This window comes from Callorhinus ursinus, unplaced genomic scaffold (assembly GCF_003265705.2).
Source record: "Callorhinus ursinus isolate GAN/ISIS: 27379988/994484 unplaced genomic scaffold, GSC_fseal_2.0 scaffold2, whole genome shotgun sequence".
Taxonomy (NCBI): Eukaryota; Metazoa; Chordata; class Mammalia; order Carnivora; family Otariidae; genus Callorhinus; species Callorhinus ursinus.
The window spans coordinates 85,670,184-85,696,221 of record NW_027397064.1 but is presented as its reverse complement, the minus strand read 5'-3'; the positions used below and the strand labels follow the sequence as shown (position 1 = coordinate 85,696,221).

The 26,038-nt window shown below is 34.7% G+C and overlaps 1 protein-coding gene across 1 annotated transcript in view; it reads right to left on the bottom strand.

Annotated features, from left to right (window-relative positions):
* The window catches only part of LRP1B (LDL receptor related protein 1B), a 1,894,461-nt gene that overhangs the window by 1,208,596 nt on the left and 659,827 nt on the right, over window positions 1-26,038 (bottom strand). Inside the window, exon 3 of the mRNA XM_073905704.1 lies at window positions 12,605-12,742. Coding sequence (XP_073761805.1) covers window positions 12,605-12,742 — 138 coding nt within the window. The remainder of the gene's footprint in view (window positions 1-12,604; window positions 12,743-26,038) is intronic.

Genomic DNA, 26,038 nt, shown 5'->3' with positions numbered 1-26,038 from the left:
AGGTGTACTGAATATTCTTATTGATTTATACAATCTTATACCTGGAGGGAATTGTAGTGATATGCCTGAACATCTCATTTCACTGTTTTTCCAAAACTACAGAGCCATTTAATGACCAGCTCTCTGTCCTTTAGAATCTTCCCATAAGTTTCATCAAACATAGTACAACTGCAGCCCCTATGTGGTGAGCAGTCAACTCTCTGATTGCTCTATTAAAGCACATATAGCATAAACTAGTTGCTACCAAATATCCATTATCCCTTTCTTCCATTTATTGAAGCAGTGTTTGTACACTTGAAAAACTACATCTCCCAGCTTTTCATCCAAATAAGGATGGTTGTGTGTTAAAATTCTGGCTAATGGCATAGAGATAGAAATTTCGGTGTCAGGCTTCTGTAAGGTCCTTTAAGTCAGAGTTTGACTTCCTTGGTAAGGATGTTTTATTCTTCTTCCTTCCTAGTGGAATGGGGATGTGATATTTGGAGTTGGAGTTGCAGTGGCCATCTATGGCCACTAGCCTACCTTGAGGGTGGAAGGCAGTTGAGAAGGATGGTAGAAGAGAAACACGGGAGCCTGGAACAGAGATCATGTCATGAAATCGCCTTCCCTGCCATGGAACATCTATCTATCTCTGCATATTTTTTTCACAAGATTTTTTTTTTTTTAAGATCCCTATTATTCATGGCCAAAGACAATTCCTAATGGATACAACATGAGTGAACAAGGCGATGTTAAGGTATAAGAAAACAAAGAATAATCACAGGCATCAGAAGCTCTGACAGTCAATTGTAGGGAATACTAATACTAGTCACTTAAACGGTATCTGCGTTGGTTGGGGGGGCAGTCTATAACTTCAGAAATTTTCAAAATTTAAAACTATCTGGAGACGTGCAAGAAAAACATGATTAATCTATAGAAATATGTTGGAGGGAAAAGACTAAAAATTGAGAGGGCATGGAGAATTTTATAATACAATATGCAAGCATTTATTCAGAGTACAAATTGCTAAGCATTGATTGTGTTACTAAAAATGGCTGTTAGAATGCCTCTTCCTGGAGGCCTTCCAAATTCGGTAGATAGCAATCTGTCTAGGCAAGTTTGGGTTCAGTCCAGCCTAAAGACAGATGGATGGACTGGATGACCTCTGAAAATCCCTTCTGGCCCTATTATCTTCCAGGTCTGCTTCAAGCTGAGAGAAAGTTATTGCTGCTTCTCTATTTGTAGTTATAGTCAAAGAGCAGACCTTTGCTTCCCTTGGCATATTGGAGATATCTCTAGTAAATAAGGAGAAACAAAACTGAAAGGAGCAAATCACGTTAGGTAAAATGCAGGAGTGAATCTTCCTGACGAAGAGCACATTGTTTGTTTAAGGCCAATAATTCCAGCATACTGTGTAGTATACTTCACCCCATGAGTTACCCTACAGGAGTCCCATACACTTTTTCACTTAAATCACGTTTCCTGCACCTTTGTCTTCCCTGCCCTGTGGACTAAGTCCTTGCAGTGAAGTGACTGAGATAGAAGTTAAATACAAGTTTCGTTACATGTTTCCAATCTATTAGGGATATAAGATGTATACACAGGAAGAAAACCAAGGCGCATTTGCATTGAAAAACTCACCTCAGCAGATAAGTAACACTGTGTTAGGCAAAATTACTAGGCTTTGACCCTCTAAACATATTTGTCTCAGTTCTGCACATTTGCTTTGCATAATGAGTTTAAATGGGTAGGGTAAAAACCTAACTTATTGAAAATGAACTGGAAGTCATTTGTGAGTAGGACGGAGCACTCACAGTAAGAACTTGACTGGAAACATCACCTTATTCTGGTTTTGAAAACAAGAACAAATGAAAAAAAAAAAAAAAAACCACAGGTGAAAGGCATAAGAATATGTATGTTTTAATTTCCTGAAATAGTCAATTCAGCTAGATATCCAATAGATGTAGGCTAGGAAAATCTAACAATACTTACGCACAAATATTTTTCTATATGCATTAAGATAAAATAAATTGTATATATAATTTTTATGTAATAAATATTTAGATATTCCATATAAACTAAAAAGCAATTTATATTACACCTTTTAATATTTTTCTCCAAACTTCTTTGAAAACTCTTACTATTTAATTGACCTAACTAAAAATTAGACAATTCAGATTCTTAGTGCTTCTGCTCTGAGAATATTGGGTAGTTCTTTAAGCCATTTGTTGAACTACACAGATTTTTTTTCTTAGCACTCTTAGTTTTGTACCTGTAGATTGAATGAGAACATGCCACATGTTTCAGCTAATGGAACTGAAAAGTGCTCTTTGGACGTGACCTTCCCATTCTCCTTTTTATCTGATACTCAAGCCTTGGCTCACGGTCACACTGACCTAATTCAGAAGACACTCTGAGAGTAAACTGATCTCACTTTGGTTGGCGTCCTATGGCTTTTACAACCACAGTGGGTTGTCTGGGACTGGTTCTACAATCCTATTTAGCATACAGAGGTCAATCGTCAATTTCATGCTTTCTCTAAATCACAAACCTAATGGGGAGCTAGAATGCAAATTCTCAGCTAATAGAAATAAATCTAGGTGGTGTGTTTTTCTTCAGAAATTAATCTTTAATGTGTTTCTTGTGTCTGAACACAAATATGCAAGTATATGTAGAATGCTTAGGAGAAACTAAAATACATATGCATATTTCTCTATGTCTCCACATGAATGAAAAACAAATCAATGTTTGATTTGGTTATGAAGGGACTGATTATGGAAAGCTCAGAAGTCACCAGTCTTTTTTTTTTTTTTAAGATTTTATTTATTTATTTGACAGAGAGAGAGAGAGAGAGAGAGAGCACAAGCAAGGGGAGCGACAGGCTAAGGGAAAGGGAGAAGCAGGCTCCCCATTGAGCAGGGAGAGCCTGATGCAGGGCTTGATCCCAGGACCCTGGGATCATGACCTTAGCCGAAGGCAGACGCTTAACCGACTGAGCCACCCAGGCACCCAGAAGTCACTAGTCTTACAGCTATCTTGTTTTTTTCTGAATTATATTTAATATATTGAAATATTCAGTTATGATGGCATTGTAACACATGTGTCCAATGGAATAGGATTCACTGTATAAGTGATAACAGTGGAGAGAAAAAGCTGCAGAAACAGTATTTTTCTGCAATTTTGAACAGATTAGAAATTCAGAATTGAAAACATTGACTGAAGGAGTAAAAATCTCTTATCTTCTTCTATAGAACTCTGTAAAACTTCTTAGAATTCCAGAGCAAGCTTAATAAATCTCAAATCTTCTAATTATTTATTGGTTACTTATTGAAACAGTATTGGATTTGTCTCTAATATAGGTTTTTCCTTCAAAATTTAAACTCTATTGAATGACTTTAAGAAGTCTCTCATTTTTCCTTCCAGATCCCATTATGAAAGTCGATTCCTAGTTTTGTTTTGTTTTGTTTTGTTTTAACTTCCTATTGTAACTAGTGCAAACCTACTTTGAAGAGTTAAAATGAACTTCTCCATTTCCTTTCTACCTCCCTCATCAAATGAAAGCACTAATTTTTCTCAAGGGGATAAAGCTAATAGATTGAGACATTCAATTCTGCAAGCTTGTTATATAGTTTTTTAGCTTGTGGTTCACTCAGCACATTTTTTTTTTCTTACTCAATCAATTAATAAAACTGACAGGGAACATATAGTTAGCTCAAAAATGTTTTTCAGTTGATTTTCTACAAGCCATCTTGCTCTTTTAAGAACGGGTCAGAAAGGATGCTGAAGCATAACAATTTTATGCATTTCTCTGAGTTGATATATTAAGGCTCAGTAGTCGAAACTGGCGAACAAAAACTCAAGGTCACAGTGTTTAAACCTTGCTCTCACACTGCTTTTCTGTGTGACTCCTGGGGATGCCAGTCAACTTCAGCTACCTGCTTTAATTCCTTACTTTGTAAAGTATCAAGCTGCTTGTGTCAAAAACTACATAATGAATTACAGGGGATTTGGCCTCACCTTTGAGGTTGAGTAGAGAGCTAAGGGACAATTTGTTATAATTCATACTTTTGAGTAATATTGGAACCGTCATACATTTCCCAAAGTTAAGATACAAGAGGGCAAAACTTAGGCATCAACTAAGGTGCTACTTTAGTGGTTGCTAAAGATAGGCTTCTAGCTGCTTAAAATAGTAAATACACATTCCAAATTCCTAACTTTCATCTGAAAAGGAGTTCACTTAAAATGGATTCCTTGTCATCTGTTTTGACTTCTACTCACATGAAAGTGATACATTAAAGAATAACACATACGTGCCTTGTTTGGGGAGCTGGCAGTGTAAACAGACATGACTGTTTTGCTCAAAGTTTTATGATTATAAAAACGTACACTTTAACTTTCTAAGGATAAATCACAGAACCTGCTACATATATGCAATAATTCTAATCTTCCTTAATAGTAAATTATATACCACCCTTAAAATACTGAGAATACATCCTAGAATCATCTTCCACTCTCTTTCTCTTTACAGCTTTATATAATGCATTTTAAGTAGGTCATATTGCATCCTTATTCTAATGCAACCACTCCAGGTCTAATATCGAGTGTTTTTTTTTCAGCTCCAAACTCATCCATCTCCACTTAGAATCCTATGCATCAACCTTACCAAAGAACTTAGGAGTTCTCTTGAGTGTACAATATTTTCTTAGACACCTGTGTCTTTGTACACATAGTTCCCTCCTTTTGAAGTGTTCTTCTCTCATCTGCCTACCAAACTCTTAGAGTGAGACATGTGTCAACCATCAGCTTTCTTGAGGAATTTTCTTGCATCCCCTCAAGCAGAATTAGAGGTCTTCATTTTTTTCTTCCTCAGCAATTTTTACATATTCCATTATGACATGTGAATTCCATGGAGGAAGAAAATAGGATTTTTTACATCCCCAGTGCTCAGGTAAGTGTTTAAAATACTCTCAGCGCTTAGTAAAAGTTTACTGAAGTGAATTAAGTTGAATACTGGGAAAACTTCACTGTGTTTCCTTTGGCACATTTTCAAAAGTTCATTTTAGCCTTATACCCATTATTCTTTCTTACAAACTATTCTCTGTTTTCCATCATATCAGGAAGAGAACTGTGAGGGAGAGATCCAGATAAATGAGTCCCAGTGTCCATGAATATTCATGTAAATTAACAATTCCAAAATCGGTGGAACTATTAACAAGTTTCTTCTGTTGGAGATATTACTGGGGGTAGAGTTGGGGAAGCTAAGTTCTCTGGCTTTTTGTGGTTTTGCACAGTCCTTCTATGTAAGAGGTTGGTATATTTTAGGCACAAGCATCACCTTAGCACAACTCAAGTTGTTTCAAATCAAGTAGTCAATCTCTATATCAAAGCAATTGCTACTTCTTCTACAGATGTTAAGCAAACAGAATAAATATTCTACTGCGGTGTAAGTTGTGGATTCGTGTTTTTGACTTACATCTATTTAAAACCAAAATCAACTACAAATAGAGTATAATTCAGCAGCAATTAAAGGTCCATAATGCACTAGGATTCTTACCACAGGAAAGACTGGATCAAAAAATATGGATGCCATATGTTAGCTTTAAACCACTGTTTGCCAAGAAGAAAGATACGGAATCTGAGATGTTGTTTTAATACAGAATATCTTTTTTTTAAGTTAGATCCTTCAGTGTTTGATCATTTTTAAACTACTAGTATGCTTATATGACATTTTTTTTATATTGCAAAATCTGTTTTCCAGTTATTCTTAAAAAAAAAATAACTCTGTTTGGGGCCAGAGAACACTAATTAGTATATATTAACATTAATCAAAGACGTAAATCCACTACAAAAAGATCCACCTCCAACAAACAATGAACTACTTTAGATTATCCTTTCACATGCTGGCCTATGATACAGGGCCAAATTAGTTATTCTCTTCCCACAGGCAATCAGTTAGCTGTCTGGAGAAGTTAACAAATTCAAACAAACAACTGAAATTTGAATTCCAAGTCTCTTTTTAAAAAAAAAAAACATTTTTATTTATTTATTAAGAGAGAATGGTAGAGAGAGAGAGCACATGAGAGGGGGGAGGGTCAGAGGGAGAAGCAGACTCCCTGCTGAGCAGGGAGCCTGATGCGGGACTCGATCCTGGGACTCCAGGATCATGACCTGAGCCAAAGGCAGTTGCTTAACCAACTGAGCCACCCAGGCACCCCGAATTCCAAGTCTCTTGAGCAGAATTAGTTTAGCAATCACTTCTAACAAATCAGTGTTAAGAAGTCAGATATCTGCGCAACAACATATTTTTAATTAAACAGAATTTCTAAGTCTAAGACTCTGGAAAATGAATATGCACACTTATATGTACATACATATATTTAGAATAGTCTTCAAGTACACTATCCTAATTTTCACATAGATGTCATTTGTCAACATAAACAACGTCTGTGATAGCCTTGCAAAAGGATGATACTCGTGTAGAAGACCTACTCTTCCTAAGAATTGTTGCTTTGCTTCTAAAAAGCATTAATTTGGCCCTGCAATCAACCAGTGGTAAGGGTCATACCCTATCACTAAACTAACTCAATTACTGAAGCTAATCGCTTTGAGAGAAAATGTTTACGCTTGAGATAAATTTGAGACTACCCAATCACCTTAGCACAACTCAAGACAAAGAAAAGAATATAGCAGGACCTACTTTTAAGTTGTAGGAACTTCAAAAATCAAAAGTGGTCTGAGCACACAAACCCAGGTCCTCTTAGGTAATTACAGCTGTTTGTTTTCTAGCTCTTGGCTTATGGATGTTTCAAGTGACTTGAAAACACTGGCGAAGTTTCTTCCTCTCCATGTGCTTTAAGCTTTGTGTTGCAGAAAGATACACTTCCTCTAACATGGCTTGCAGTTGTACCTCTTCTCCATACCTTTGCTTTTGGATCCTGCATACTGAAATTCCCTTCTCTAGCATGGTAAGCTCACTTTAATTTAGAAAAGAGATTGGCAATATTTTTCAATGGGAAATTTTAAAATGGAAATAGGTGAAAGTAAAGCAATAAAGTGAAAGTAAAAACAATAAAGTGCTCCAAATTTGTCTTTTTCATCAGTTTCACCAACCTCTTTTTTTCCTTCCTTCCTTCCTGGCAGCTACACAGGCTAATCTTGTGTCCATCTGAAATCAGGCTTCTACTGACTAACAAAACATCACCGCAAGATAAAATATTTCTTTTCTGGAAGAATGAAAACTAGAGTCCTGAACATTTGAGCTAAAGATTAATTCCTTAGTGTTTTACTTTTTTTAAATTCTTAATACTTTAAATTAAATTTATTACATTTAATTTTCTCAAATCAATTATTGCATTGAATTAATTGATCTGGATTAATTTCTGAAGATTTGGAATATATATGAGATTTATTTATTTTTTTAAAGATTTTATTTATTTATCTGACAGAGAGAGACAGCAAGAGAGAGAACACAGCAGTGGGAGTGGGAGAGGGCGAAGCAGATTTCCGGCGCACCAGGGAGCCCAATGCGGGGCTCGATCCCAGGACCCTGGGATCATGACCTGAGCCAAAAGCAGATGCTTAACGACTGAGCCACCCAGGCGTCGTATATATGAGATTTAAACAGAAGTTTTAAGGATTACTAAGTTTCCTGTGGTGAGTCACCACAGATAATAGTTTGCCATTTTCATTCAGTCCATTTTGAGAAAGCTCTAATTTGTAAATTATTTCCAGGATTTTTTAGCACTTTCTCCTAAGACTTTATTTTTATGAATAGTAATATAAAAGAAAAAAAGCCACGTAAATTTTTAAATATAAATCGGTATCTAAAATACATTAGAATATGGGCTCCTAAGTGGCTCAGATGGTTAAGCATCTGCCTTCAGCTAAGGTCATGATCCCAGAGTCCTGGGATCGAGCCCCACATCGGACTCCTGGCTTAGCAGGGAGCTTGCTTCTCCCTTTCCCTCTGCCACTCCCCCTGCTCATTGCTCTCTCTCTCTCTCTCTCTGTATCTCTGTGTCTCAAATAAATAAAATCTTAAAAAAAAGTTAAAATACATTAGAATAAATACATTAGAGTTACTGGAATCTAAAATAAATACATTAGAATAGATTGTGAGTAGGTGGAGAAAATTTTAATTGCACATGTTAAGAAAATCATATTCCAACTGGTAAGTAAAGTAAAAAAATCAAATAGAATTTTAAGAATTCTGAATATGCATTATTCAAGGAGTTAGGTGATATATAAGAGAATCTTATTCTTGTTTAGTTTCCAGATCAAATATACCAATTAACATATTATACACTCAGAATTATGTAGGAACAGGTTCAGTATACAACAGAGCAATCAGAAAAGAAGAATATGTGTGTTTGTGTGTGCATATTTGTAGGTTTGGGTGGTGAGCTTTTCAGATGTCAGAGATTTTAATTCCCTAATCAGTTTTAATAAACTCTTCACACACTTTATCTCTTCAAATTTAAAAGGACATTGGGATGTTTGCTGGAAAACAATCATGTAGATTACATAATCATGTTTTCTTGAGACACAAAAGACAGAATCTCTTTTTGCACTAACATGAAGTGTTTCCATATTCTTTTTTTTTACATTTTTAAAAAATTTTATTATGTTATGTTAATCACCGTACATTCCATCATTAGGGTTCCATGATTCATTGTTTGCATATAACACCCAGTGCTCGATGCAATACGTGCCCTCTTTAATACCCATCACCAGCTAACCCCTCCCCTCTAGAACCCTGTTTGTTTTTTTTATTTATTTTAATTTAATTTTATTATGCTATGTTAATCACAATACATTACATCATTAGTTTTGATATAGAGTTCCATGATTCCTTGTTCGTGTATAACACCCAGTGCTCCATTCAATACGTGCTCTCCTTAATACCCATCACTAGGCTAACCCATCCCCCCACCCCACCCCCTCTAGAACCCTCAGTTTGTTTTTCAGAGTCCATCATCTCTCATGGTTCGTCTCCCCCTCCGATTTCCCCCCCCTTCATTCTTCCCCTTCTGCTACCTTCTTTTTTTATCTTTCTTTTCTTAACATATATTGCATTTTTTGTTTCAGAGGTAATAGAGTAAAAGCAGACAGTGCAACAGAAACTGTTGTTCCCTTGTACATTGAAGTGTTTGGTTATTTTGCATGGCAAATGTACTCTAACCAGGATTGTGAATTTAAAAAGGGGGCTTTTCTTGTTCACAGCCACTTTAAATGTTAACATAATGAATTACCTCAAGATTACCAAATTTTATTTTATTTTTTTTATTTTTTTTTAAGATTTTATTTATTTGACAGAGAGAGACACAGCAAGAGAGGGAACACAAGCAGGGGGAGCGGGAGAGGGAGAAGCAGGCCTTCCGCGGAGCAGAGAGTCCAATGCGGGGCTTGATCCCAGGACCCTGGGATCATGACCTGAGCCCAAGGCAGACGCTTAACGACTGAGCCACCCAGGTGCCCCAAGAATACCAAATTTTAAAATAGTGTTTTGATACAGTTCAGTCAATCTGGTATCTATTAGTTGAATTTGTTCACTTCTTTGCATGGCTGTGAGGATTTTGTGGAAATATCCTGTACTGAGAAGCCTGGCACTGTGTAGAATGTGTTTTTATTGCTTATGCAATTTAGATATAGTGATATTATTACCAATATGAAATATTATGTAGGAAGAGATGAAGTTTTCTAAAATATAATGTGGTGATTTTGAACATTCTCATTGTAAAATTTTTACAAGCACATTCCTATATATAAGTACACTCATATACAAAAATCCATTTTTCTTTCTTCAAATGGAGCTAAATTATGGAGATTAAAATATCAGTGTTATAGAAAATCATTAATAATAGATATCTTTTCATTACCCTCACCAGGAAGAAATTGATTTTTTTTCTAGGGAACATTCAGAAAACAGCTCAGTTGATACAAAATCATTCCCAAGGCCAGAATATCACCTCCAAAATGTTAAACTTTTCTCCTTATCAATTTTCATAAAGGATACAAATATACCGCCAAATGTACTTTGGATCCTTTATTAGGAAAAAAAAAAAGAAGACATATGCATCTTTGAATCATGTCTTTGGCTTCACATATAATTACTTAAATTGCAGTATGTGCTTAGAACGCAACAAAAAGAGAAATGGATTTAGACAGAGAAAGTGATTCAGGCAGAATTGTTCTACAAGAGAAAAGCATCTCTAAAAATCAATGCAATGTTTGAATTAATCTGGTTTCTTTCTTTATTATATGCCTATAGATGAGAAAGTTCTTTAGAAACCTGACAGGCTGGTGCCTAATTAATTCATCAGAAAACAGTTTTTCACTGGATGTGACATAAAATTAGGAGAAAGGTTGAAGATACATCCTCTAGTAAGGTAAAGAGCAAGCACAGATTCAAAGGTTGAATAGCAAACATAGATCCAAATATATCTCTTGTTATTTCTAAGCCCACCTCAGATCACAATAAATTACTTAGGCATTTTAAAACACTTCATTTGGTGAAATTTAGAAATATTTAAAAGGCTAAAATTGTGCAGTCAGCCTCCTACTCAAAAAAGAAAAGAAAATGTTTGTCACTAATGACAAAGATATGGAAGTTGGAACAGTTAGAAACCTGAATTAGAAGAGGAAAAAAGATTGAAGCATAAACAATTATTTACTCTAAATGTATCTCAGTCTGAAGTATTCACTGAGCTTTTCAAAGATCAAGATAAATTTAATACTATTTTATTTTTATTCCAATACTTTGGATTTATATGAATCCCTTGGTTTACTATTAACATATTCCTTCATCTATTAGATCACAACTCTAAATTTTACAAGAGAATTCAGATATATTTTCATATGATTCACAGCACTGATATATGTTTGAGACATTCTAATTTGTGTAACCACTTCTGAGGAAGTATTTGGCAATGTGATGATTTCACTCTTTTAGAAGCTCAGTCACACGTCTATCCAAAAGTTTTTTTTTTTCTTAATGTAATAAGAAGCCTGAATTATAACTGAAGTGGATAGAATTAGGCTCTAGAAAATATAATTAATTTCTGAAAGAAAATTAAACTCTTTGACTCCTATCACTTCATAATTCCATACTTTACTTTTTTTCTGTTAATATCCTTCCTTTAAATATCCAATTATACAAAAAGAACACATGTCAAAAGGTTTTTAAATAAGAAAATATCTTATTAGTTATTATTACACATGTGTTCATAACTAAAACTGAGAATCTTCTGGCTCCTTTTGTGACCCTGCCAGAATTCGGGCTAAGAAACCAAACTCAGCCAAAGAAGGAAGACCTTTAACTTCTCAGTCTGAACCTGTCCACAGAGCCAGAGTAATTCCCTTCTGAAAGAAGGAAGAGACCCTGTGACCCAGATTATGGTCTCTCAACAGTCTTACCACCTTGGACTACCTTTCTAAGATTGACTCTTTTTTGCAGTGTATCTCTCCATCTCTGGTATTGAATCCAGTTACTTCATTCAGTCCAGTGGTAGGCAACTGGAAGCCAATAAGCCCTGACAGGACTCCAGACAAGTTTTGTTTGGTCCGTACATTTTTGTCCATACAATGCTTTAAAAATGAGTAGCTGACGTTGAACAATGTAAACACATACAGATATGGAGCTCTTCCTGAAAAACTGGAACTTTTGGTAACCTACGACCTTTTTGCACATGGCAGCAACTAGTTTGTGTGAATCTGGTCAGAGACCAGACATGCATCTCCAGTTTTCTATAGCTCTTTCTGTTCCTTATTGTCTTACTGACCTCAGCACAAAGGATAGGTTACTTACTCTTTAACTGCTCAGCTTCAATAAATAGCCTTTGTATTATACTCAGCTGGTGGGAATTTGACTGAGACTTTTGATTCAGTGGTTTCATTCTGGGCTTCATCCTGGAGCCAAATTTACTTGACTGATACCTTGATTCTGTTTCCAGATTTGGATCCTTACCTCAATCCTCAACTTGTTTTTGGTTTCACATTTCATTTCCTCTCTCCAACCAGTTTTATTAGAATGTGCCAATTCTGGTTAACTTTTTGTTAACTTTTAGATTTTAATTATTTCTCCCTCCCATCATTAATATATAGGTAAAATCAGGACCACTGTAGGAACATAGGTGTTGACTTTTTTAAAAAGAAAGAAAATTATAAGAAAGTAGGTACAACTTCATGGAAGTAACATTAAAGAAAAATTCCTGTGAATACATCATACTAAAATATTTGGCTGCAGAGGTTTTACTTCAATTACTCTTTGTTAAAGCAAAGGTTCAGAGAAATAAACTGAGGACACTGTACGGTATTAATCTCCTGTGACAAAGTCTTCTTATTTGTCTTTTCCTCAAAGTACTTTTTTCTATGAAATATGTAATTGTTTCAGAGTCCAGCATCCAAGTTCAAATGCATTTCTTTTTCTAATGGCATTTTTCAATAAAGCACAACAGTTACAGGTTTGAAATACATATTGAGTGTTTCTGGCAATGAAATTCTTGCTTTCTCAAAAACTGATATGGTTATGGTTGAAAGAAAAGGCAAGTTCTAGGTTCTTTTTGAACTTTCACTGAACTATGAAAAATTTCATAGTGTGGTTGCATTGTTCCACAAACGGACTCACCCTGACAATGCAGTCCTTCATCATACCCATCTGAGCAGTCCAAGACACCGTTGCACAGTTGGGATAAATGAACACATTTGTTGGCACCATGGCAAGCAATGTGATTCAAGGGGCACTTGAGTTCTAGCTCTTCAGGACCTGAAAAAAATGTAAAAATGGGTTAGTTTGGCTTTTAATGCTAAAAACGTTAAGCACAAGAAATCACTAGCCTTAATTTACAAGACAAAACTATAGAAAATAACTACCAGAGGGCAGCTCTGACTCTCAGGGATGTCCAAATTAGCCTATGTGATTAAAAACCTAATTTTTAAAGCTGCATAGGATATAAAATAGTATGTTTTTTTTCAAATAATACATTAAAGACACAAATATTCTTTTCAAACTTTAGGTGGCATAGACTTAAAATCTGAGGGTTGGTTTGAGTCATTTATCTACCTCTTATCTGTAGATTAAGTGGGCAAGTGGGCCAGGTACTTAAACCCTGTATGTCTCAACTTTCTCAACTGTGAAATATGGTGAGTGGCAACTCCTTGGCACAGCTCTTGTTGGAATTTAATCAGTAACATGAACAAAAAGATTTTAGTGGAATTTAAATGAAGTTGTGTCAATCTAAAAATTATTTCATTTTTAATCCGTTCTTTATTAAGAACAGCTAGTTATATACTTATTTATACATGGATTTTTTTGTTTAAAAAATCTTTACTGAGCAATACAACAGAATTTACTAAGGAGTGGGGAGGCAATGATGAACAGAGCATACTCATTGAGTTCTGCTGATAATAATAGTACATTATATGATCACCTTTTGTGTTTTTAAAGAGGTACTTAGGTTGGAATACCAAGTCTTTTCTTGAAGCTCACCAATTCCAAATTGTCATCGAACATCCAAATTGTACCTCCTATATTTAAGTATAGGTTGCCTATTCCCACACCCTATCTAGACTTCTTTGATAGGAACTCTCCAAATTCCCCATGTGGTGATTCTTAAACTTGCCCAGCTCTCCTAAATCCAGAGTGCAGTCATGACATATGACTACAATCTCATGTTTATCTGACACTGATTATTACAGGAGGCCAGATTCTATAGTCAGGCACATTTAGAATTTAATCACAGCTATGTTAATACCCATGGGACATTAATTTATTAAATCAACTAAGCATTAATTTTCTCATGTGTAAATAAAACTATCAACTGAGTTTACCTTGTAGGCTTGTTGTGAATGTCAAAAGTTACTGATGGCAAAGCACTGAGCTTTGTGAGCTTTTTTGTGAGATGTGGGCTCAGAATAGGAATTCAACATGTGTTAATCATGTAAATAAATGCAGCAGAGTGGAGATGTTAACAGACTCTGGAGCCAGATTCTTGGTCCCATTACTTATAAACAATAAGTTGAACAAATTATGTACCTTTTCTGTGCTTCACCAGGTTGTTGTAGGGATTATATCAAAAGCTTTTAACATCTTTCCCAGCAAACACTAGTGTATGCTCTTTGCTTGTTTTTAAGATTTTATTTATTTATTTGCGAGAGAGAGAGAGCAAACAAGAAAGAGCACATGTAGGGTGAACGAGCAGACTCCCCGCTGAGCAGGGAGACCGATGTGGCTCTATCCTGAGACTCCGGGATCATGACCTGAGCCAAGGCAGAAGAAGCTTAACCAACTGAGCCACCCAGGCGCCCCTGCCTTTTCATTGGTACTTAAATCACATAACTTCCTTTTATATCGCAAGCCTCCTCCCCCCAAAAAAGCCGGACTTGCCAAAAGTAAGATATGTTTTGAAATATCTTCTCAAAATGAATGATAGGTATATGTGATTTTGTTTGATGCTAAAACAGCTTTCAACATTTTATATTTGGGGGATGTAAATAAATTGTTATGATATAGCTTCACTAGATGAAGTATTGACTAATTGGTTTCCCGGTATTTCTTTTTCTTGTATATTTATACAATCTCTGGCATACAAGGCTATTAGTTTTGTCTAATACCCACCACTCAAATGAACAACTAATTTTATTATATTTATTTATTTATTTACTATGCTCATTTATTATAACACTCTGTAACTTGAGTATCAATATTTTTTAAAATATACATTTCCATCTATATATATATAATTAAAATACACAAATTTAAGTCCAAATTATAGGAATAAAATTAAGTGAAACGCTTTTCACCAGAGTTTCTAGTATTAAATCTTATATTTATAAGATTAACATAAATTCACTTTAAAAATAAAATTGAAAAAAATAAATTAGTTTTGAAAAGCCGTAAATTTCTATGACCAACGGTCACAACACAGTTCTTTTTAATTTTTTTTAAAAATTGGCTGATTCTTAGGAATTTGAAAATATATCCTTGCATGAATGTCAAAGTAATGTTTAGGCCAGATATATTTAGATCTCTCTGTAAAAAATTCCAAAAATAGCCCACAGAAAGAACACTTCAAACCTGGGAGCCTAGAAATTTTATAGAGGTCAAAGATGACTTAGTAGTTTTCTTAAAAGCAAGATTTTTTTTTTTTTAAGTAATACATGTGTTGATTCAAATCAAAGTATGTTTTCTTAAGATTGTCAGGTAACCGAATAACATGACAGAGGGAGTGAAATGCACATCTGGTGTTGGGAAACAAATTTCGAGGAAACAGAAAAAAATGTTTGAATTTCTCAGAGGCAGTATACAAAACTATTAGAATTCTTCTTAGTGGTAACATGTAGGGATAAAAAAGAAATTTATTTGGATGAAAGAAAGAGTTAAGTAATTTCTTTATAGACTAGAGACTACAGTCTTCCTCATTTTTAGTATACTCTTTTCTTGGCTTCTATCACTGCTGGGTTAACTGGTAAGAGAGCTGGTACATGGTTTGATGGATCGTACCTTAACCAGTCCTTCCTAAATCATCATATCAAAGCACATTAAAACAATGATAATATTTGCAAATTCCACAGAAGTAAACAGCATAAATTATTTGTAGAGGTTGCCCCAGCCCCTGGGAATTAACCTCAAAATCGAGGGAATCGGTATCTCAAAGCCCTTTGACCAATGCTGGGATACTTCAGTTGGAAAACTCTGCCAACTTCAGTACTTTGTTGTTGTCTTTCTGGAAGATGCAGCAGTTTAAGAAATAGCAGTGTCTGCCTTAACTGGAATTATCCCAGAAACCAGGTAATGTGGGTATTTAGTGTACTGTTGCTTTGAGGAGTAATCCATCCTTAATTCCCAATTATCACTTGTGCAGTAAAGGTGTGTATATCCCATGAGGCTCCTTTAGTCCATCTTGTAAATGAAGAAAAGACTCAACCAAATCACCACTTCTATCCACTGATCTGTGTGGCAGGGAGAAGAATGTGATCATAGAGATGACATGAATTCCAGAGAACATGTCAATGTTGCATTAAATGATCCATCTCACAAAAACCCCAGGCATTCAAAACATTTCACCACCAGAAATCATAATCTGGACGTAGTAAGCAGCAGGTTTGGAAGCTACCTGACATATCTGGAATTACCCCTTTAGTTACTAAATCATTAGGATTTGGGAGATCTGAGAGAAGGACTGTGATGACAGGGAAGCACGTGAGGAATTTCAAAATAGTACAAACACACTTCAAAATTTTAACAAGCATGGTAGTTTTAGATGATCACTTCAGTTTTCAGTAATGCATAGTCAGAACATTTCCAGTCCTTCAAATATAATTTTAGGTGACCTGAACAAGGTAGCAGAATTTAAAGTATAATAATTAATTATAAGAAAGAGAAACTCTATCGTTAGAAGGATTTAAAACATATAAACACAGGAAAACAGTATTTATATTGTAAAATTTTTTATAAGCCTTACCTAATTAGTTGAAATAGGCTTCATATTTTTATTTTTTTTTAAAGATTTTATTTATTTATTTAATTGACAGAGAGAGAGAGAGACAGCAAGAGAGGGAACACAAGCAGGGGGAGGGTCAGAGGGAGAAGCTGGCTTCCCGCGGAGCAGGGAGCCCGATGCGGGGCTCGATCCCAGGACCCTGAGATCATGACCTGAGCTGAAGGCAGTCGCTTAACCAACTGAGCCACCCAGGCGCCCCTAGGCTTCATATTTTTAAATGAACCTCATTTTACAAACAAGTTTTCTAGGATAATGCAAGGGCAATGTGACTCATTTGTATGTTTTTGAATGTTTATATTATTTATATATGTAAACATCTTACTCTGTTCAGTAAAAAGAAAGTGGTTAAAAAGATATTAAGCCTCATCAAATGTCTTTTCTGACTAGACATAATTGTGATAGCACATTCTGGGGAGGAATAGAGATTTTTCTTCTATAATGGCAGATACAGTCAAATATCTGCACTTTTCACTATATCATCATATCTCAGCAGGACCAGCATCAATCCTCCCCCCAAAAGCTAACCTCTCCACCTTGCACTCTATCACACCCCACTTTCTGGGTTTTGTCCTATCAAGATTTGCTGCTTGGCTGTATTTCCCATTTCTGTCTTTCCAATGGTTTTAAATCCTCTGCCTATAATCTCATTCAATTTTCTTAGCCTGCACTCAAGAATAAAGTCAGTTTTGCTGATTGAACTTTCCTGCAAATGGCATCCTTTCTTTCCTACTTTTTTTTAACTATTGAATTTCTTCAAAATATAGACTGCACCTGCTGTATTCCCTCTCCCTTCTCCCTCACATAATGGAGAAGTTATTAAGTTTAGAGAACAAACCCTTGAATTAAGAGTTTTTATCTGCCATTTTTTAGTTATTTCCACTTGAGTTAAGAGCTGAATTTCAGTGAGATTCTTCTTTCACACTTGAAAAATGTGGATAATAATAGTGTCTACCTCACATGCTCATTATAACAAGCAACGAAATCATGGTTTGGGAAACACTATACAAATCAAGAGGTTTTTGTTTTTTTTTTTTGTGGGTGTCACTGATCCCACATTTTCTATGAACTCATATAGACATTGTTTATACCACATTTTTTTACAATATAGCTTTTTTATAATATAGTTTCTGTGTATAGTTTATGAACTGTATTGATATATGCAATTTCACATAGATTTCATGAGGCATGAAGACTTTCATTTATTTATTTATTTTTTTATTTTATTCCCACCTCACAATACAAAATGAAATGTAGGAACAAAAACATAGTGATTACTAGTTGATATAAAAAATCAAGTAAAAACTGGTTAAAGTCATCACCAAAAAACATAAGATGCCTTTGAAATGCAAAGATTAAAAATTATGCACTTCAGATTTTATTAATTATATCTATTTACTTAGAAGACTGAGATTGGATTATCTTGTGGAGAATTGTTTGGAACTCAACTTCTAGTAATGCCTAATACTGATTTAAAAATATAGGGCGCCTGGGTGGCTCAGGTGGTTAAGCGACTGCCTTCGGCTCAGGTCATGATCCTGGAGTCCCGGGATCGAGGCCCACATCCGGCTCCCTGCTCGGCAGGGAGTCTGCTCCTCCCTCTGACCCTCTTCCCTCTCGTGCTCTCTGTCTCTCATTCTCTCTCTCTCAAATAAATAAATAAAATCTTAAAAATAAATAAATAAAATCTTTAAAAATATATATATACATGCACACACACACACATATATATGCACACATATATATAAGGAGGAATATAGATATATATGGTAGGATATCTTACCAATAGAAATGTGGTAGGATATCTTACAATATTAAGCCTTTGAATATTGAATCCTGTAAAGAGTTCCTATTTATTAAATTGAAGAGCTCATGATTTCTAAAAATTGTGAAAATTGCCTTAAAAATTAAGTTTCCTAGAATTATTTAAAAACAAAGTTTTAGTGTCATTTTAAGTAATATATTAAGATTTCTGGAATGCTCTTAACCTGATTGCAAATGCTTAATCTTTTCTATTCCCATGTTTTCTTCATTTTTTTAAGAATGCTTTTCCACACAATCAGATCCGGTTTCTTGGAAATATTACAAATTATCATATTTTAATGGGAATTCCTATCCAATTAAGTGTATGGAAATATTGCATTTTAACATCCTTTGTAATTCTCACAGCTGAGAAATCAAAATAGTTACAGCCACTTATGAAAATTGTAAAATATGTGGACCACATTATTTTCTCCATATTGTTTGGGAGAATTAGTATATCATGTAAACACATTTAATATCATATACATATTTAATATTAAACATTAACATTGGATCACATAATACCTTTACAAAAGTAATACAACTTTCCCAGAATTGTGTATTTCATAAGATTCTGTTATTTTCAAGCATAATTTACTTTTGCATGTGAGCTACTTCAACTGACAAACTGATAATTTAAATGGAAGAAATAAAAGAAATTTATAGTATTTCAAGGAAAATTAAAATTGGATTTATGAGTTTCAACTTTTAAATAAAACAATATTAATTGATATCATTTGTTAGAGTCCCACTATAGGACTACACTTGAGGACACAGGAATATGAATAAAAACCCCTAAAGATAAATGTGCACTCAATCTAATAGTAACTCCCTCAAATTAAATAATTTCAGTGTAATATAGGTTCCAGTAATGGCTTGTGTGTTTACATATTTCAAATGGATGCTGTGGAAAATCAAGAACTGGAAAAGATGTAAAGATGATTGATTTTGTCCAGCTGCACCACCCTTGAGCCAGCTCTGACATCTGTCCTATTTTTGAAGGCCCTGGGGAAGGAGATTTTGCAGCTTTGATAAGTTGTTCCAAGGTTTAAAAAGTCTTTTTCTTTAGTCCTTACTCTTCACAAGTCTCAGTGTAGGAAAATTCCTTCCATCTGACATGAAAAGCTTTATTTATGTATTTAATATGTGAAAAACTTGCCTGGTCACCTAAGGAAAACTATGCCATATTAAAGCAATTCTGCTATGACCAAAGTCACCACTGTGTCTGCTATTATGAGTATGAATACATGGATAGTTGGTAAAGATTCATCCTGAAAACTTTCTGTATCACATCTGGAAATACTGTTATGTTAAAACAGATCTCTTTCTTTCTCTGTGTGTGTGTGTGTGTGTGTGTGTGCATCTTGCTAATTTTAGAATATATCTATCAAGTGGTTTTTATCAGTTTAATTCACTGTGTGCATCTGAATCCAACAAAAGTAGGGTAAGTCATAATATTCCCCTGCTGAATCCATAAGCACTTAGAATACAGACAAAATTGGCAAACGGAAAATATTATACGGACATGGCTACAGCATTTTTGCCCTTAATGGTAACTTTGGAAATAAAAATTTTATCTGATCAATGGGCTGTCTTATTTTCTGACCTTCTATTTACCAGCAAATAGATAAGAAAATAAATTAAATAATTGTTTTATGAGGGATTGTCAGTGCAGCATTGCTCTTCATTAAACCCAGTGCTAAAGGAGGGAACTCAGCTTAGATGGCTTAAAAAAAAAAAAAAAATCAGCGCTATTTAGGTGTTTTAAGTGTTTCTTTATTTCGCTTCATGCATGTATTTTTCACATATTCCTTGATTACTGAATCACCTCTCCCACCCCCACCACCATCTCTACAAATTCCTTCTTCCTTCCCTCCACCTCGGTTAAAATACATTTGTATGTTTGTTTTTTTAAATTTCTTAAGAGTCCTGTTCTTTGCTAACCAACTTGATAAACTAGATGCTCTCACAGGTAATGTATTTGCATTTAAACAAGATTCTTAGAGAAACAATAGATTAACTCCAAAGATTAGAATTTTAGGCTCTGTAAAAAAAAATGACAAAGGTATTTTGTTCGAGGAAAAGGGGCACTTCATTGATTGATACTCATATCACACTTCTTGCTGACAATTTTGTTTACTTGTAAAGTTGGCTCTCATCTCTCTTCGTAAATGAATGAGTACATATGTATCAATGAACCAGAAAGAAGACGCTTTCTTTCTTCAGTTTACAGAAATCCTACTGATTCCTCAAGGAGTAAAATGCATATTCTAGTCATATCTTAAAACTCCTGGGAGGAAAAGATTTACCCAATTTGCAGATAAAATAACTAAAAAGCAGAAGATAAAATGTTCTATTTGGAAATGTCTTTCTTCTGAAATACGGAACAGAAGATAAGTATTTCATCTCTAAAGCTAATGCTTTTTCCTCCTGTTCTCTGGGGCTACTTTACCTATGGTAACCCAGTGATGGTACCATTCTGAAGTTCAGGCAGTGTGGAAAGCCTACTCAATTTGAAGCAGAGATGACTCCATAGTAAGAAGCATGTTAAAAGGTTAATGCCTGACAGGAAAAAACAAGCCAAAATCAGATAGTTCCACACATCTCCAGAGAAAAGGGGTCTTATCGCAATAAAGGGACAATGAGTGGGAGCAGCCAACTGGATCATTCACATGTCAGGACAGCTGAGAGTCATTCCCTCTTTGATTCCACAAATATGTTAAAGATTTCTCCTGAGCCAAATTCTGCACACAGATGCATTACTGTTGTCACTAAAGTTTGTTTTTTGAGAAATATATATATATATATAAAAGAAATTTATTGTTCCAGTCTCTTCCTATAGAGGCTAAGATAATAAAAGGTTCGATGCATGTCCCCAAGTACAGCTTAAAAATCAAAGGCAGGTTGATATCAGGTAATTAATGGAAGAAATGATTTGGGTGGTGTTTTGCACAAATGATGATAGTCAAAAATCAAAGGAATTCTACAAATATAAATTGTTACCAAAACTCTTAAAAGACATTACTTACTCCCACCCCCCCAAAAAAACCCACTAAATAACAATGCCAACATTTGATGACTAAATACATAAGAAAACTAGTAAACACAATGTCTGTACTTCCTTGTTCTCAGATTAAGAATAAATAAGAAGAAAAAAAGAATAAATATGAAGAGCTACTTTGAGGATCCACTAGATGACAAGCATCATTTCTCATCCAATTATTTCTTCACCACAATGAAGATGAGATGAAAACAACTCTACAAAAACTGAAGAACAAGGGTTTTTCTTGTTTTTTTTTGTAGTGCTCATTCAAGACAACATTAAATTATACATACTGACTTAAAAAGAAAACTATCTTTCTAATTTAGAGAGAAGTGTGCTCCACGACCCTTAGTCAAACAACCCAGATCCCCTATGATCTATATAGACAATGAGTAAAAAGATATTTTCTGATCCCACTGGTACATTTATCCAAATGCATGTTATTTAATAAGAGTTATTCATTCATTATTCCATTTAAATAAAAATCTTGATATTTACTTGGACTGAGTGGATAAGAGAAAAACAGAAAAGAGAAAAGAAAAAATGAGTATATGCCTTGAATCACTCCATCATATTTCAAAAAAAGGGATTATTTGCTGTGTGTAAAAACAAATAAACAATTGTTTTGGCGACCTGATTAGCATACACATGATTTTACAGTGAGAGGAACCAGTTAGAGCATGTATAGTTAAAACATCTTTCACTGGAAGAACCATGTTGCAAGACACATTAAGTTTTATATAAGCCAATTTATACTCGACAGGATGATAGAACGTTAAAGAACCCAATTTAAAAAGCCGTAGAATGATGCAGATATTCTTAAATATAACAGTATTAAATCCTTGTAGAATGTATATATTTCATGTTTCAGACCAAAAGTGAAATGTTATTGATGAAAGATATTCTTTAAAATTTAATTTTTACGTTAACTCTGAAAATAATTTTATGATGCACTTTTAATGAAAACAAAGTGTTCTTATATTGCGCTCTGTAAAAGTTGCAGTTTTATGTAAAGTATGCAGTTTTATATATAACTAAATATAGTTACCCTATATTAGTAAGATAATTGCTGTTTATTGAGTACTTCCCATGTTCCAGGATCTGTGGTAAGCACATAATGTTCATTATCTTACTAAATCTTTACAAGAACATTATGAATAGGTATTATAATTGCTGTTACATAGATTAAGAAATTGAAGATTGCAGAGGTTAAATACGTTCTTCAAGGTCTTAAAGTTGTGATGCTATTTTTTGAATTCAGGTCTCTTGTATCTTCAAACACTGGTTTCTTTACTATTGTGTTATGCTGTGTTACAGTCTCAATTCCCTGTAACAATGAAACAAATAGGGCAATGAAGCCATATATGCATTTCTGTCTGTTTCTCTCTCTCTCTTTGTGAAGTAGATTACATAAGAATCTTGAGGAAAAGGTAAGAAAATTATGTGAGAAGTCAAGGCTGTGAAGCCATGCTGTCAATACTTAAAAAGCTCTTATAATCAGGGGTGGTCCCTCAATATTTAACAACAGATGAAATACACTGTGCAGGCTATAGCTTCTACAAGTAGCCGTAAGAAGGGAACTTGAGGGAATCTTGGCTATTTGTGCATGACCCAGGATTTCTTGCAGTTGGACCTTCACCAAGTCCAGGTATCCAGGACTGTTTGGCCAGGGGGAGAGAGACAGGAAGAGAGAATGGCAGCTAGGAGTCATGACAGTCTATTGGAGTAAGCTAGCATGGACTCTTTGTCCACTTTGGACTGAAGGAACTTGAGATTATTTGAGAGGTTTCAGGAGGGCACTGGGTAGCAGTTGTTCAGAATCGAAATAGAAGTGTTCATTTACCAGTACAGTTGTGCCAACAGCTAAATAACAATCATGCTTAGAAAAATTTTTGTTGTCTATTTCCTGCAAATTCTTACTATGATGACAGTCCCCACATGCTTTGCCTTGATGGCAAAATATTTATTCACTACAACCTTTTGTTGTTCACAATAAATACAAACAGGTTTTCAATGTTATGTAGTGCTAAGGTAAAGCCTCTCCTAGTCATCAGCCAACTTACCCATAGCACAAAAACCTTCCCTTTAACCATTTAATGGGTCTTTCACCACATGCTTATTTCCACTTTGATGGGGCATTCTGTAGATCAAGCAGACTGACCACATGTCAGTTGCTACATCTTTCTGGTAAAGTCCTGCTACTTCTACCACTTGGCACAACTTCAGTGCCTGGTTAACTTGGCAGGATGGGGCCCAGCATGAAGGATGCCAACATCACAGGTTCAAATGCCATATGGTACAATTATCTGTTTTTCTGTTTTCAGCCACAGATTTTACCTCCTAATATCTGCCACCCATATATACTCTTCATGCTAGAACTGACACAGATCAAGTCAGTATCTTTGAAGCACTCCAAATCCTTAAAAGGAAGGATTGATACCTCTTAGGATTCAATTGCATATTTAAAAAGATAGAGCCTTAGCCAGGCTTGAGTTTCAGTTCAAACACTCAGCCAGATTCTCCCTGGGGAGCTCTGTAAGGAAGCACTATAGGGCCTTTGAGTGTGCTCACATAACTGCTTCAGTTCATTAAATAGCACCTTGGCTTTCCTGTTTTAAACAGAGCTGAATGTCTCCAATTTATGTGAACAATTAAACAACTGCTAAATAAACAATATTTGGTGAATAGTGAATCAGCAAAAGAAGTTTCTCGTGCCTCCTGGAAATCATCTGCTGGCAATCACCACTTTTCTCAAAATTTTATAAAGCAATTATTCCTTTCATAGAATACTGCATATGGAAGTTTATGATGAGTAAAGGAAGAATACGGAAAACAATGAGATTGAAGTTGAAACACACACACTAACACAAAGATTGTAATATAACGAACAGTGTTAATGCAACTAACACACTAAATGGTGAAAAATCAATGAATTAGTGGTATCTGTTATTAGATACTTTACATTTATGGACAATTCTAATGACTTTTAAAATTGCAATATCCTCCTGAAAATGTCTTTGGCTCAAGAAGAAAACAAAACAAAACAAAACAAAACAACAAAAGGAATTTTCTGGTTATCCATGTTGAGAATTATGAAAAAGAAAAATAAATGGCATTCATATACCAACCAAATACCCAGGGTAGGCATTTTTGCTCCATCACTCTATTCCGTTTAAGGGACTTCAAATGTGATTAACTTTACACTGAATTCTGCTGTATGGTAAATACTGTTGTAGCAATATTTCGGTAAGTCTCACCACCTGTGCCAAATCTTTTTTGTCAGATTTATTTGCAAAGAAAACCATTGATTTATTTCTGTTTCATCTGCCCTCTCTGACCCTTCCATACCCATGGTAATGAATAGAAAAATGGTCAACAAGACCTGAAAGGAAAGAAAAGGAAAAGCAAAGGTCAACAGAAGTGTACAGAATAGAAAAATCAGGCACTGGGTACAAGAGGAAACCCAGTGTTTATCAGGTCCCAAATTTATAACATGGCTTTTGAAATTGGTCTTTTCTGTAGAAGTTTGAACAGATATATGCAAATGAAATATTTCCAAAAGCACGACAATTTTTCCCCATTTTTAAGTTTAATACATATTGTGTAAATGAATTCTAAATAAGCCATTTATTATTTCAGTACCTTTACTACATGGAAACTGATCGAAACCTCACTGAAGATGGATCTTTGCAGACTTGCACACACACACCCAAATTTGGTAAAATAGAAAATACTAAGCAACTATTTCTTATATCTGTCAGTATGGAGAAATATACAAATCCTTTACTACAGCTTTTATTTTTTTTTTGACTCCACCTGTGTTCTCATTATGGTATTATCTGATGAAGTTGATTAATGACCACAATTAAGGTAAAATAGCACAGTATTTAGGATAGAAAGAGTAATCCATGGAATTTCTTTAAAGATACCTCCTTTATATGTAAAGTTATTGTATTAGTGTATTTTTTTAAAAAATAAGAGATATCTCAAATCTTCCTTAAATAAAAAAGCAGAAAATTACCTTACAACATTTTGGTATTTTATGCTGGTGTGTATGAAGGATTCCATCTTCTTTGATGTCATTCAACATATTTCACCATTTTACTACTCTGATCAGATTTTCATGAGTTATGTCTCTCATGAACATTTTTCCACATTTCATACTGAACATTTTGTCAATGCCTCATTCAGAGTCATACTATATACCCTGAGATAATGCTTTCCAAGCTTTAATGTACATATGAATTACCTAGGGATCTTCTTAAATTGCAAATTTTGATTCAGTAGATCTTGGCTAGGGATGATATTGTGCATTTCTCCAAGCTCCCAGGTGGTCTCTGTACTCTACTGCACAGATCACATCTTGAGTAGCAATGTGCTAACACCTCCAAAAAATGGGTTGAAAACCTAGTGTCCATTTCTGGAAACATGTTCACTGAAATGGACTCTAAACTAATGAGCACCTACTTTTACTGAACCACAAATTAAACAAAATGTCACTTAATACAGGGCAGAAGGACATAATGTTAAGTTCTTTATTAGTATCGTTATATTGACACATTCTAAAAATGCTGATCTGCAGTGAATTCTTACGAATGATTTCATCTTTGGGAGAGTGTATGTATTTATATCCTAAAAAAAAATATCTTAAAAGCTTTTAGACATTACCATTACATGGTAAAAAAAAAAAAAAAAAGAAGAAGAAGAAGAAGAAGAA